Genomic DNA, 12,679 nt, shown 5'->3' on the forward strand with positions numbered 1-12,679 from the left:
GCCCGTGGCGGGTCCTGGGAGGTGACCCTGGGGCTCCACGGCTTCTCCCCGGCCATCGGCCTCTCGGCCGTCCCTGCCTTCTGTGATTTCTTCTTCTGTTTTCAAGGCACCGAAGAGACTGGGACTGCTGAGGATCTTCAGTGTGAAGCTTTACAGCCGACAGGGACAAGAGCAGGTGAGGCCCCGGGACGTGAAGGATCACATCAGGCCCCTGAGGGTCCTGCCCGGCCCCGGCTCTGCTCGGCCTCTGGGGCTGGAGGCGCTGCCCGGTGCCCCAGGGCACTGCCCAGAGTGGGGTGCCCTGTTCCTCTGGGGCTGGAGGCGCTGCCCGGTGCCCCGGGGCACTGCCCAGAGTGGGGTGCCCTGTTCCTCTGGGGCTGGAGGCGCTGCCCGGTGCCCCGGGGCACTGCCCAGAGTGGGGTGCCCTGTTCCTCTGGGCTGCTCCACTCTTATCCCTCATGCCAGGCTGGCGGATGCCAGGGGGCAGAACTGAAGCTCAGAGCACTGTGCTGGTTATTAGGAAGGGGATGGAGCCGGCCCCCGCCCTGGCCAGTGCCATGCTCTGGTCCTTAATGCTCACCATCATGGAGCTGTGCCCTCAGATGGCTCCAAAAAGACCCGAGAACGTTCAGGTCTCGGGAGGCGACAGCTCGAGGTCGATTAATAAATGAGATAATGGCCGGCGGGGGAATCCAGTGCCTGGGGGGACGGGCTTGGGTCCCTTATTCACAGCTGGGGCCTCCGGAGCCGGAGCTCCGTGACTTCTTAGTTACTGACCCCGACTTTGAAGAGAGAACTGGGGTTTCCTTTGTAGCTCCTGTGTGGCGGACTTGCCACTTGGGGAGCCCTCAGGCCCCGAGAGACATGAGCTGCACTGGGAGGGCAGAGAGCGCCTCCAGCAGGGGGAGGGTTTGGTCCCAGCGTCGGGGGCCCAGCGGGGGCTCGGTCAGTGAATGGAGGTGAATCCAGACGTCCCATCATGGCGCCGTCCTAGAATGTCCAGGCGGCCTCCGTGGCCCCGGGACCTCGGGCCTGGCTTTTCTCCGTTTTGCTGCTTCCCCAGTGACCTCGGTTAGGATGTCTGGAGGACACAAACCTGCGGTCTCCCGCATTCCCCAGTCCGGCCTGAGAAGCCCCTCCGGCCCCCATTAAGTGGGTAGGGGTGGCTAGAAAATAGTCCGGCGGCCTGCCCAGGACTCTCCTTGACCCAGGCCTTGTCCCTCCTGCTCCTGGCCAGGACGGGATCTACAAGATGAGCCTGTCTCCCGACGGGACGATTCTGGCCGCCGTCCACTTCTCCGGAAAGCTGAGCTTCTGGGCCGTCCCGTCGCTCCGACAGCTGAGGGAATGGCGCCAGGAAGAGCAGGTAACGCTCCTGGGACGGCTCCCGGGCCCAGCGGGAGGGAGACACCGTCCCTGGGGGGCCCGCGGGGCTCTGTCATTCACGCCTTCAGCACCGAGGGAGTCTGGGTTCTCAGTGAGCTGGCGAGCCCGGGCCTGGCCTGTCCAAGGGCGTCGGGCCTGGTTTGGGCTCTGGGGATGTCGGAGGGAGATCTAGGGAGTCAGAGCAGGGGCTGCCAGGGTTCTGCTTGGCTGGTAGATATGAAGAGCATGAACCTCAAAGGTAGAGAGAGGAAGAGGAAGGGGCAAACCTGGAGGGGACTTTGGGGAGCACAAGGACTCCAGCTCCATGGCCCCAGCCAGCGAGCTGAGAATGAGCGAAGGGGCAGCCAGGCCTGGAAGGGTGACCGGGGAGGCCGTGGTGTCTGGGGGGAATCAGGAGATGGGGGGGGAAGGAAAGATAGATTCTCCCGTGATGTCCACGGGGCCAATGGAAGTCAGCGAATCTTGCGTCCCCTGGCGTTTATCCCCATTTCCTTCCCTCTGGGGGCATTTAACGAAGGTGAGAGGGGGACTTTTCCAGGGTTTGGACAAGAATGAACAGTCCTGAGTCAGAGTCTGCTACAAGAAAGCGGCCTTAGCCCCCTGAGGGCCGGCCTGTAGGGAGCTTGTCCCGTGGCAGCCTGTGCTGACTCTGTGGTTTTTGTTTTCAGCCAGGCTATGATGCAATCAACCCCAACTGGAGATTCTCCACTGAGAAAAGGAAGAAAATTAAAGGTGAGTTTGCAGGGGAGAGAAGGGGAGTGGTACCCAGCGCCTCTGGGCCTCCGTGGTCCCCACCCCGAAGCCGCTGCGAGGCAGATCGCGTCTAAGATGTCCAAGGGCCGGCTCCTGCTGCTGGTCTCCAGGGACTTCTCAACCTCTCGGTTACATAGACTTGTCAGCACCGAGGGCCTTTGTCTGAGGTTCGTCAAGATTCATGTGGATTCATTCAGACATTTTACCGGGCCTTTGCCTCCCTCGTGGCCCAGGCTCACAGAGTGCCGGAGCCCTGGGCCGCCCATGAGTGGCTCACGGTCTGATGGGGCAAGAAGTTACTTTAAGATTGTCTGGAGAAAAATGCTGGGAGGATTCAGCCAATTCCAGGCCTGTACTTGTCACTTTGGCTCTGCCCCACCTCCTTCCTCTCACAGCCTCTTTACAGGAGCTCTCCTCCCCAGCTTTATTTTAGAATTACTTCTCTGCTTGTCCTGAAAGTTTTGCAAGAAATTATGAAAAGAGAATTAACAGCTTGATTAAAGAGGCACAAAAATATTTTAAAAATGATACCTTAATAAACAGAATTGGTCAAAAAAAAAAAAAAAAGCACAGAAATCCACTGAAAAGAAGAATTCCTTAAAAAGCAGAACAAGTCAAGTAGAAAAAGCGGTTCCAAAATTCACTGAAGAAAACAATTCCTTAAAAATTAAAATTGGGCAACTCCTTGGGAGAGCAAGAAACAATAAAATCAAGTAAAAAAATTAGAAACAAATTGGAATATCTCCTTGGAAAAACAAGTGATCGGGAAGAGTCTGCATGGCTGACAGAAAGGAGGATAGAATAAGGAAGGGAATGGTCAGAAGCGGAATAGAGTTTTGAGAAGGGGCAGAATAAAAAGAAAATGATAAGCAGGAGACCATGAGATGGAGGAAAATAAAGCTAGTCCTCCTCACTGTGAATGTGAATGGGACGAATTCACCCATGAAACAGAAGCAGTTAACAGAATGGATTGGAAATGAAGATCCAGAGACACGTTGTTTACAAGATACAGCTTGAACTGGGGACACACACGGAGTTAACATAAAGGTTTGTAGCAGAGTCTGTGATGCTTTAGCTGAGGTAAAAAGGCAGGCAGGCAACCACCAACTGACCATCAAGAAAACTGCTTTTTGCTCAAAGTTCTGTAGATAATGAAGTAAAATTATTTTTACAGCAAATTTCTCTGAGGAAGTTCTTTTTCCCCCTCAAATATATAAGAAACTCTAATTTATGAAAGTAAGAGCCATTCCCCAGTTGATAAATCATCAAGGAATATGAATAAACTTTTTTTTTTTTTTTTTAAATAGCAAAATTATCTAAAATCATGAGGAGAAAAGTGTTTTAAGCTACTTTCGATTGGGGAAATGCAGATTAAAGCTTTAAGCTCTGAGGTATCGCCTCCTGTCAGAAATGGCGAATGCCGGCGGATGGAGGGAGATGGGGACACTAATGAGCGGTCGGTGGAGTTGTGAAGTGGGCCGTTCTGGAGAACAGACGGCCATATGTGTACCCTTTGACCCAGCAATACCCCCATTATCTCTGTAGCCAAAAGAGATGAAAGAAAAGGAAAAAGACCTCTTTGTACCAAAGTGTCCATGGTAACTTTCTGTGGTGGCAAAACGAATCGGGGACCATGAGTTGGGAAGGACGGAGTGAGCCGTACGCGCGGCTGTACTGGGATAGGGCCGAGCTGTGGGGACCGAGCCGCAGCGTGATTTCGCCTCGGTTGGTCTTCCCTGTCGTAGATAAGGAGTCCTATTACCCGCTGAACGACGTTAGCTGGTGGGCGGGCAACGCCGTGACCCTGGCGCGCTGCTCGGGCGCCCTGACCGTGTCGTCGGTGAAGACCCTGAAGAACTTGTTGGGGAAATCATGCGAGTGGTTCGAGCCCTCCCCGCAGGTGACCGCGGCCCACGACGGCGGCTTCTTGAGCCTGGAGGTAATTCTGCGCCTCCCGGGAGAGCGGCCGGAGGCAGGCTGGGAGTCTGGTCACTCGCCCCTTGTGGAGTCCGTCAGGCCCACGCTCTGTGTGCCAGGCTCCAGGCCAGGCTCTGGGGACGTAAAGAAAGGCTGAATCCGGCCCTTGCTCATGAGGCGCTGCCCGCTGGTCAGGGGAGAGGGGCAGTAGCCTCAGAGGGAGGACTTCCTGCCCAGGGGGGTGAGTCAGGAGGGAGGCTGGGGTCAGAGGTCGGAGCCGAGAAGTGCCCAGGGCAGCCAGGTGGAGGCCCAGGGGTGGAAGGGCCCGGGATGGCTCAGGCAGCCAATGCCCAGCAGCATGGTGTTTTCCTGGAGGCTGACCCCTCTGCAGGGGCCGGGGCCTGGAAACTGTGACGGGTCCTAAGCCACGGAGCCTTTGGGGGGCAGCCACGCCCGGAGCTGGGGTCCCGTGGCTTTGGGGGAGGCGCTGGCCTGGAGGCCGAGTCTCTCTCACTCCTGCCGGGAGGTGTCCGTCTCCTCGTGGGCTCTGCCCCGGGCACGGGGTGCTCGGGTTCCCACGCCCGCGTGGGCTCCTTCCCGCAGTGTGAGGTCCGGCTGGCCGCCAAGAGGCCCCGCTTGGAGGCGCGGCCCGGGGAGAACGAGGAGGCCGACGGGGACTCGGACTCGGAGGACGAGACGTCCGCCAGGGCGCGCTACCTCAGCTACCTGCAGCAGGGGCTCTACTTCGTGACGGAGATGGAGCGCTTCGCCCCCCCGCGGAAGCGCCCGCGCGCCCTCACCAAGACCTACCGCCTGGTGAGCCTGCGCTCCACCACGCCCGAGGAGCTCTACCAGCGCAAGGTGAGCGCGGGGGCCCGGGGGGGTCTGGGCGGGGCCGGGGGGCCGGGCCGGGCCAGGGGTCCGGGGGGGTCTGGGCCGGGCCGGGGGCCGGGGGGGGTCTGGGCCGGGCCTGGGGGGGGTCTGGGCCGGGTCGGGGGCCTGGGGGGGGTCTGGGCCGGGCCGGGGGCCCGGGGGGGGGGCGGTCTGGGCCGGGCCGGGGGCCTGGGGGGGGGGGTCCCGGCCCGGGGGCTCTCTGAGGGCAGCGGGCGTTCGGGCACGGCCAGGTGGTGGTCGGGCAGCGGCCCCGCCTCCCCAGCTCTCCGAGCCTGGCTGTGCCCGGGGCCGCCCTCGCCGGCTCCTCCTGACCCTTGGCTGTGGGTTCCTCAGCCTCCAGCGGCTCCGGGGTCTGCGTGGTGCCTCGGGGCCCGGGGGCCGCCTTTGTCCGGCTGCGTCTGCCCGCCTCCCGCTGCGGCCGTGGGGCACCGAGTGCCACGCTGCAGGGGCGCGAGGGGGGCGGGCCCTGGGGCCGGGCGCGGGTCCCTGACGCGGGCGCTTCTCGTTTAAGATCGAGAACGAGGAGTACGGGGAGGCCTTGTCTCTGGCGCAGGCTTACGGCCTGGACACCGACCTGGTCTACCAGCGGCAGTGGCGGAAGTCCAGCGTCAACGTGGCCTCCATTCAGAACTACTTGGTGAGGGGGAGGGGCTGGGGACGTTACGGGGGGAGGGCGTGTGTGCCCGCGGGCCTGGCAGGCGGAGCAGCCTCCCTTGTCTGCCCCACAGCGGGGGAGGAAGCAGCGCGCCCGGGCCCGGAGCTTGCTCCGTTTGGCTCGGGGCTGGTTTGGGGCCCGCCGTGGGGGCCAGTGACCCGTCCGGGGGTGTCCGAGGTCGGCAGAGGGAGGGGCCGCTCCCGCGGGCTGGGGGCTCCCGGCCTCTCGTCACCCGGTCTCTGCTTGGCTCCCAGAGCAAGATCAAGAAGCGCGCCTGGGTTCTGCACGAGTGCTTGGAAAGAGTCCCCGAGAGCGCCGAGGCCGCCAAGGAGCTGCTGCAGTACGGCCTCAAGGGCACCGACCTCGAGGCTCTTCTGGCCATCGGCAGGGGCGAGGACGACGGCAGGTGGGGCCCCTCGGGGTCCTCGGGCGCGGTCTGCAGCAGCCGAGCATGTGGCGCGGGCCTTTCCCCGTCTGGGCCTCTGTGCCCGCGGCCCCGTTTTACATACAGGGAGACCGAGGCACGGGCGACGGCCCTCCCCTCGCTCCGGTCTCACAGCCACCGCCGCCGCTCCTTCTGGAAACGCCGCCTTTGTTAACGTGGGTCTGGCACGAGAGGGCACGCGGCTCCTGTGCCAGGCTCTGCCCTGGAGCGCGTCTGACTGGGGGCGTCTCCTCCCGCTGCCTCGTTTCCTCCTCCGCCATCAGAGGCCTGTCCCCCGCGGTCTCGGCTCCTGGCCTGGTGGGGGCGGGGATGGGGGGGCGCGAGGCTCGGCCCCGGCCCCCTCCTGGGCGGTGCTGCCCGTGCTTGGGGAGCACGGCCTCCGCCTGCCCCTCGGGGCCGGGAATGAGCGAGGTGGGGGCGCGAGACCCTGTGGGCCCCAGGGCGCTGCCAGAGCGGAGCCGGTCCGGGAAGCAGTCAGGGGTCCGAGCAGGGGGGGGGGGAGTCTCGGGGATCAGCCCGCTCTGAGGTCCCTCCTCCCCCTAGGTTTATCCTGCCCGGGGAGGCCGACGTGGCCGAGGTGCCTTACGCGGACCTGCTGTCGCCCGCGGGAGAGGCTGAGGGCGCGGAGGGCAGAGCGCCCGGGCGCCCGGATCTCCTCCGGCTGGTGAACTTCGCGCAGTAAGTCACAGGCGCCGGGCCCCGGGCGTCCCCCATTTGTCATCGGGCCCACACCGAGGGTCCGGGGCCTCCTTTCCCTCCGATCTGAGCTGGGGCCGGCCGCTCCCTCGGGCCCCGCTGAGCCGAGCCCAAGAGCCGAGATCGCGGTCACGCTGAGGGCGGCCGGAAGCTCCTCCAGAGTGGGGGGGGCCGTTCCATGGGGGGGCCGGAGTCCGGGGGTGTGTCGCCCTCCCGCCCCGGGCAGAGATTCCTCGTCGCCCCCGGGGAAGGAGGTCATTCCCTCCCGAGGCTTGTTCCTGTGGGACTCAGCCCTGATAAGTGAAGACCCCCCCTCCCGCCCCAAAGTCCCTCCCCCAGCTCGATCCGCCACGGCCCCACACTTCCCCTGGCGCAGGTTAACGCTGGAGCAGAAGGAGCTGTGCCGCTGCCGCCTGAAGCTGCTCACCTACCTGGACCGGCTGGCCACGTACGAGGTGAGGCCCGGCCCCGGCAGGGCTTCCTCGGCGGGGAGCGGGGCTCGGGGGCCGCTCCTGCTCCGGGTCCCTCCTCCCCCCGAAGCTGGGGCCGGGCCGCCCCGTTATTGTTCTGTGGCTCGGGGTCCCCCCTCCGGCTGAAGCCACAGACGCCCACCTGGTGGGCCCGAAGCCCGCGGCCTCGCTGCCGTGGACGAGGAGGGCGGGGCCCGGACGGCGGTCGCGGGGGCCGCGCGCTCGGTGCCTCGGTCGTGGCCGGCCTCACGAGCTCGCCGTTCCCTCAGGAAATCCTGGCGGTGCCGCAGGCGGCCGAGCCCAGCTACGACGCGGAGTTCTTCAAGAGGTTCAGAAACCAGAACATCGTGCTGTCGGCGAGAACCTACGCGCGGGTACCTTGGGCTAGGCCTGGCACCTTACTGGAAAATGGCACCTGAGAGTGCGGGGGGCAGCCCGGAGCACCCCGAGGGGCGGGGCCCGGGGACCCCTGGGGGGTCACTGAATGTGTCCGGCTGTCCGGGGCAGGAGCTTCCACAAAGCCGCCGAACTCCCAGGAAGCCCGGGCCAAGTCTCCGTGCTCCCATCTTCAGATGAGGGAGGCAGGGTCCTCCTCCCCCAGCATGGTCCTCCCTGAGACACTTGGCTCGAGGGCTCAAGGAGCCTGGAGGAGGGGGATGAGTTCAAGGGGGGCTCCTAATGGAGGACTGCCATGGTACCTTCTCTCCCCACCCCCCGCCCCACTCCCTCCTCCCTCCCTCCTTGACTTGCCCCCGCCCCCTCCTCCGGCCAGTGCTTGACCCTGACTCTCGGTACAGGAGAGCAACGTCCCGGCGCTGGGCATCCTCTTCACGTACCACGGGGCCGAGCTGCGGGCGCACCGCCTGGCCGTGCTCTCCAACTTCCCCGAGACCACGTCTCCGCACGAGTACGCGGCCCTGCTCCCCGAAGCGCGGTGAGGACCGTGGGCCTGGAGCTTTTGGGGGGCGGGCTTTGGGGGCCTCCCTGGGCCGGCACGCGGTGACCGCACGAATGCCAGGAGAGGCAGAGGGGCCGGCACGGGCGGAGAGCCTCGTCCCACAGGGAGCCCCCCGTGGGGAGGTCGTGGGTCAGGCAGCGGCGGGCTGGTGACCCTGCGGTGGCAGAGCCGTCTGGGCCCGTGGGAGGGGAGCCGGCACGATCGGACCGGACGATGGGGGCTCTGTGCCCGAGCGGCCGGGGAGAGCCTCCGGGCAGAAGAGACTCACTGAGCTCCCAGAAGGTCCCGGGACCGCTCCCTCCGGCTGTGACCGGGCGTGGAGAGTCCGGGAGGGAGCGGCGGGCCCGGCCTGCACGCCGAGCTTTCTGCGCGCCCCCGGCGGGCCAGGCGCCGGCCGGTCTCCCACTGTAAGATCCGGGGCAGCCCGTTGGGAGCGTTCGGTGCAAGCGGAGCCACGAGGGCTCCTCCAGCGGCTGAGGGAAAGTCCCCGCGATTTCTCGGCTCTCTTTGCAGCCAGACTTCATTACGTCGGTGCCGCTCCCTGACACCAGCATCCTTTGCTCCCCCTGTATTCAATTGACCGCCCCGCCTCGGGAGGGGGGAGGGGGTGGGGTTAGGGTTTTAGGCCCGGGGGAGCTGCCACTCTGGCCTCTTCAGGCGACGGGGAGGAACCACTGGCGGGCGCAGATGCCCCCTGGGGTCCCTTCTGCCCTCCGGGCCCGGCTGCCTCGGGCCGCCCTCCTTCAGTGCCCTTTTCTTCACCTTATTTTGGAGTCAGAATTTCAGAGCGCTTCCCGAGCCCTCGATCCGAGGCTCTCAGGCCTCCCAGCAGCCCTTGGGAAGATGTCGCATGTTAGACACGTGACAGCCGAGGTTTTAAGGGAGAGTGAGTGTTGTGGGCAGGACTCAAACTCCTGACCCGGCCGGGATTATCTGCTCCTGGGTTAGTTATGTTTGCTTTAGCCAGAGCGGCTGGCGCGGATCGTGCCCTCCCTGCCCTGGAGCCAGACGCCAAGGATCCTGCCCTCACGCGGCCGGGGATGGCTTTGCCGGGTTTAGTTGACGGGCTAAGGGGCTTTTGTCAGGGCCCGGCAGTTGTAGAGAAGAGACTGTGGACACGTCGCCTCGGAGGCCCCCAAGGGGAGGGGAGACGTGGTGGGCCGGGAGGAGGCGGCCTGAGAGACGCGGGAGAAGGGAGGCCGGGGGAAGGGCGATCGGTGACAGCCGGAGGCTGTGGGCCTTCGGGCGGGACCTGGGTGCCTGACGGGGTGGGAGGGCTGTTGGGGTCTTGGCTGCAGATCTTCCCAAGGCGCCGGCCTGCTGAGGCCTTCCCCCTTCCCGGCCTTTCAGCACCAGTGGCTCCCGAGTGCCCCAGGGCACGTTCAGGCGGGTGTTTGGGGCAGGAAGCCCATCCCGCCGGTGCCTTCCTGCTTGGCCGGGGTTTGTAACCCCCGGCCTGTGTTTTGTGCTCCTTGGCTGCCTCCTCTCTGCCACCACTCAGTCTCCCGGGCCTTCAAGGTGCACTCATCCCCTTGCACCCGCTGTGCTCCCCCTTGGGCTCCCCCAGGACCGTCTCCTCTTTGTCTGCTAACCCCGGGGCTCCGAGTCCGGCAGTCCTGGGCGAAACCCCGGGCCGGCCTGGTCCTAGCTGGGTGGCCCTGCGCCATGTTTCCTCCTCCGTCAGGTTCGCCCTCACCCCCGGGCTCTTGGGAGAATAAAGATGCGTGCGGGGGCCTGCAGATCTTGGGGCGATCGGGGATTTTATGTCATTATGACCGTTAAGGTCTCCTGCTGTGGCGGCTAAAACGCTTCTCAGACCCTAATTTCTTCTCTCTCGACGTTTATCCTGAAGCTTCGTGGCTGGTTCCTTGGCCATCGTCCCGTGGCACGAACAGAAACACCGGGAGAAGGATTGGTGCGAGGAGCCGGAGTGCAGGTAGGCCCATGGCCCGGCGGGCGGGGGCTCCTCAGTCCTGGCTCGGGCCCCTTCTTGGGGCCCCCGGACTCAGGCTCAGTCCAGACTAACTGGTCGGAAGCTCGAGCCGGCCGGGACCCCCTGTCGCAGGCTTCCCTCAGCTCTCGGGTCTGCTCTTAGGCTCTTGGGGGCATTTGGCCCTCTGGGTCTCCCCATCATGAACCTCCACGAGCGTTTTCCGCCTCACGAGCCTCCAGGAACATCCCGGGAGAGCTTTGCATTGCCCGTTTGCCCCTCGAGGGGCCCCATGCCCAGCGTTCCTCGCTGTGGCCCTGGGGAGCGTCGTCCTGTGCACCCAGGCCCTCTGGGTGTTCCCGCTCCCCGGCTGCCCTTCTCTTGAGTCAGATTGGCAGGGGAACAATGGGGAGTCCCTGCTGAGCCCCCGTGGCGAGGGCCCAGGAGAACGTCCTGGTTCTGCCCTCTGAAATGGGCCCGGGCCCCCACCCGGTCTGCCCTGCTGGCAGCTCTCTGTTCCCTGCGCGCCCCCGGGTCAGGTTCTTATTGGGGCGGAGCCGGGTTCTGATGTCGGGGTCTCACAGTGGGAACGTTCACACGGCCCCTGCTGGACCCGGCCAGGAACCGCTGACCCTTCGGAAAACCCCCTGACCCCAGGCTGCTGTCAGCGCTGTTTTAAGTTCGGGGTCACAGGGCTGAGGCCCCGAGTCACACACGGGTCCCCCCCGCACCTCTCCCCGGGAGGCCGAGGGGGACTCGCTATTGTTTGAGATTCCCTTCTTCCTCCCCCGGCTCCTCGGGGAGCTCTGCACGCCCTCACGGGTGCGCTCGTTCTGTGGATCTGCGCTCATTTGGGGGGGCTGACTGGAGCCGAACTCAGTCCGAGACGCCCCAAGTGCTTGTGCACCTCTGGGCGAGTCTTTGGCTCCGTGCCCCAGCTGTGCAGGGGGGCAGGGCCTGGGTACCCATTGCCGGGCAGTGGGAGGAGCCGCTCCACGTCAGGGAGCTGTTGGGGTTAAAGGGAGCCTCGCTTGTGTGCTCGGCCTGACCTCGATTGTGGCTCCAACCGGGGCCCGGCCCTTCGCAGGCTGCAGGGACCCCCACCTCTGGCTTCCCCTCCTTTTCTCTATTCAGCTCTGCCAGGCAAGGAGGCAGCGCATTGTAGAGGCGGGGAGGCTGGGCCCAGGGAGGCCGGCCACGTTGCTTTGCGGCTGGCCTCTGCCTCCCCATGTGCCCCTCTTGCTTTCCAGGATGGTGGTGGAACCGAGCCCCCCCGACGAGGGGGGGTTCCTGTACGAGGCGCAGCCTGAGCTGCTGAGATACCGCGCCGCCCGCCCGTCCATAGAGCTGGTCACCGACTGGTACTGCGCCCGGGGCCAGGAGATCGAGCTCTATGCCCGCCAGGTGAGTGTGCCCACAGCCGGGCTCCTTGTCGGCCCCTCCGGCCTCGGGGGCTTCCCAAGAGCCTCTGGGGCCTCCTCTACTGGAACGCGCTTATGGGGGCCGGAGGGGCTCTAGTAAAACGCTGCCCGGAAGCATCTTCTCTGCCTTCAGAGCTCAGTGTGGACGGGGCGGCCTTGGCTGGAGGGCGGCGCTGGCTCGGGCCCCTGGGTGGGCAGCATGGATCTGTGGGGCAGGCCGGGCAGTCTGAGAGGCCGGGAGCCCGTCTGTGTCGGGGTTGGGGGCACCCAAGTATGGTGGGGGGCCCCAAGTGCACTCGGGTCTGGCGGGGCGCCCGGAAGTCCTCCCCAGCCTCGGGCTGCTCTCGCTCCAGAGGCAGCACAGGGGGTTTTCTCCCCGGCCTTGGAGGCTGTAGCTGGGCCGAAACTTGCTTCCCTCCCTGGTGTCTACACCTGTCTCTGGCCGGGTGGGATTGGTCGGGTGGGCCCGGCCCCCGTGCTGACTCCTCCCTCTCCGTTCTCAGGTGGACTGCGCCTTGTCCCTCATCCGCCTTGGGATGGAGAGGAACGTCCCTGGTCTGCTGCAGCTCTGCGACGACCTGGTGACCCTGGAGACCCTGGTGTACGAGGCGGGCTGTGATCTCACCTTGACCTTGAGGGACCTCCAGCAGATGAAGGCCATTGACCAGCTGAGGCTCTTGATGGACAGTGTAGGTTCTCTCCCCTTGCCCCCCGTGGCCCCGACCCCCCCCCCCCCCCCCCCACAGTTCCCGCTCCGCCGGGGCAGTCCCCTCCTTGGTTTCCATGGCAGCCCTCTCGCTCCCGGAGGCCGGAGCTGTGTCTGCGCACGGGGGCTGCTCTGGCAGCGGCTCCCGGGGGGGTCCCAGAGATGCCTGGGGGGGAGGGGCCGGTGTAGAGTGACCAGGCTGGTTGGCAGCCCCACGGGCGGCCGTCCTCACTGGTGCTGTCCCCTTGTGCTCGCAGTCTTCGGAGGAGAAGTACGTGACCAATGCCTACCAGTGGATGGTCCCCTTCCTCCATCGGTTCGAGAAGCGGTCCCCGGGCGCGGCAGGCCAGCTGCTCAAGGACTATTTGGTGACCGTGGCCCAGGGGGACCTCCGGCCGCCCCTGAAGATATTCCAGCATTCCAAACCGGACGTGAGTAGCCGGGTCCT

At 65.0% G+C, this 12,679-nt stretch overlaps 1 protein-coding gene across 1 annotated transcript in view; it reads left to right on the forward strand.

Annotated features, from left to right (window-relative positions):
- NBAS (NBAS subunit of NRZ tethering complex) overlaps window positions 1-12,679 on the forward strand; it is a 94,530-nt gene that overhangs the window by 20,070 nt on the left and 61,781 nt on the right. Inside the window, exons 11-25 of the mRNA XM_074285419.1 lie at window positions 107-175; window positions 1,238-1,366; window positions 2,055-2,118; window positions 3,885-4,078; window positions 4,660-4,917; window positions 5,462-5,587; window positions 5,860-6,011; window positions 6,594-6,728; window positions 7,123-7,201; window positions 7,486-7,590; window positions 8,014-8,150; window positions 10,027-10,110; window positions 11,355-11,508; window positions 12,029-12,214; window positions 12,489-12,662. Of these exons, the coding sequence (XP_074141520.1) occupies window positions 107-175; window positions 1,238-1,366; window positions 2,055-2,118; window positions 3,885-4,078; window positions 4,660-4,917; window positions 5,462-5,587; window positions 5,860-6,011; window positions 6,594-6,728; window positions 7,123-7,201; window positions 7,486-7,590; window positions 8,014-8,150; window positions 10,027-10,110; window positions 11,355-11,508; window positions 12,029-12,214; window positions 12,489-12,662 (2,046 nt within the window). The remainder of the gene's footprint in view (window positions 1-106; window positions 176-1,237; window positions 1,367-2,054; window positions 2,119-3,884; window positions 4,079-4,659; window positions 4,918-5,461; window positions 5,588-5,859; window positions 6,012-6,593; window positions 6,729-7,122; window positions 7,202-7,485; window positions 7,591-8,013; window positions 8,151-10,026; window positions 10,111-11,354; window positions 11,509-12,028; window positions 12,215-12,488; window positions 12,663-12,679) is intronic.

This window comes from Sminthopsis crassicaudata, chromosome 2 (assembly GCF_048593235.1).
Source record: "Sminthopsis crassicaudata isolate SCR6 chromosome 2, ASM4859323v1, whole genome shotgun sequence".
In the NCBI taxonomy this organism is placed as follows: Eukaryota; Metazoa; Chordata; class Mammalia; order Dasyuromorphia; family Dasyuridae; genus Sminthopsis; species Sminthopsis crassicaudata.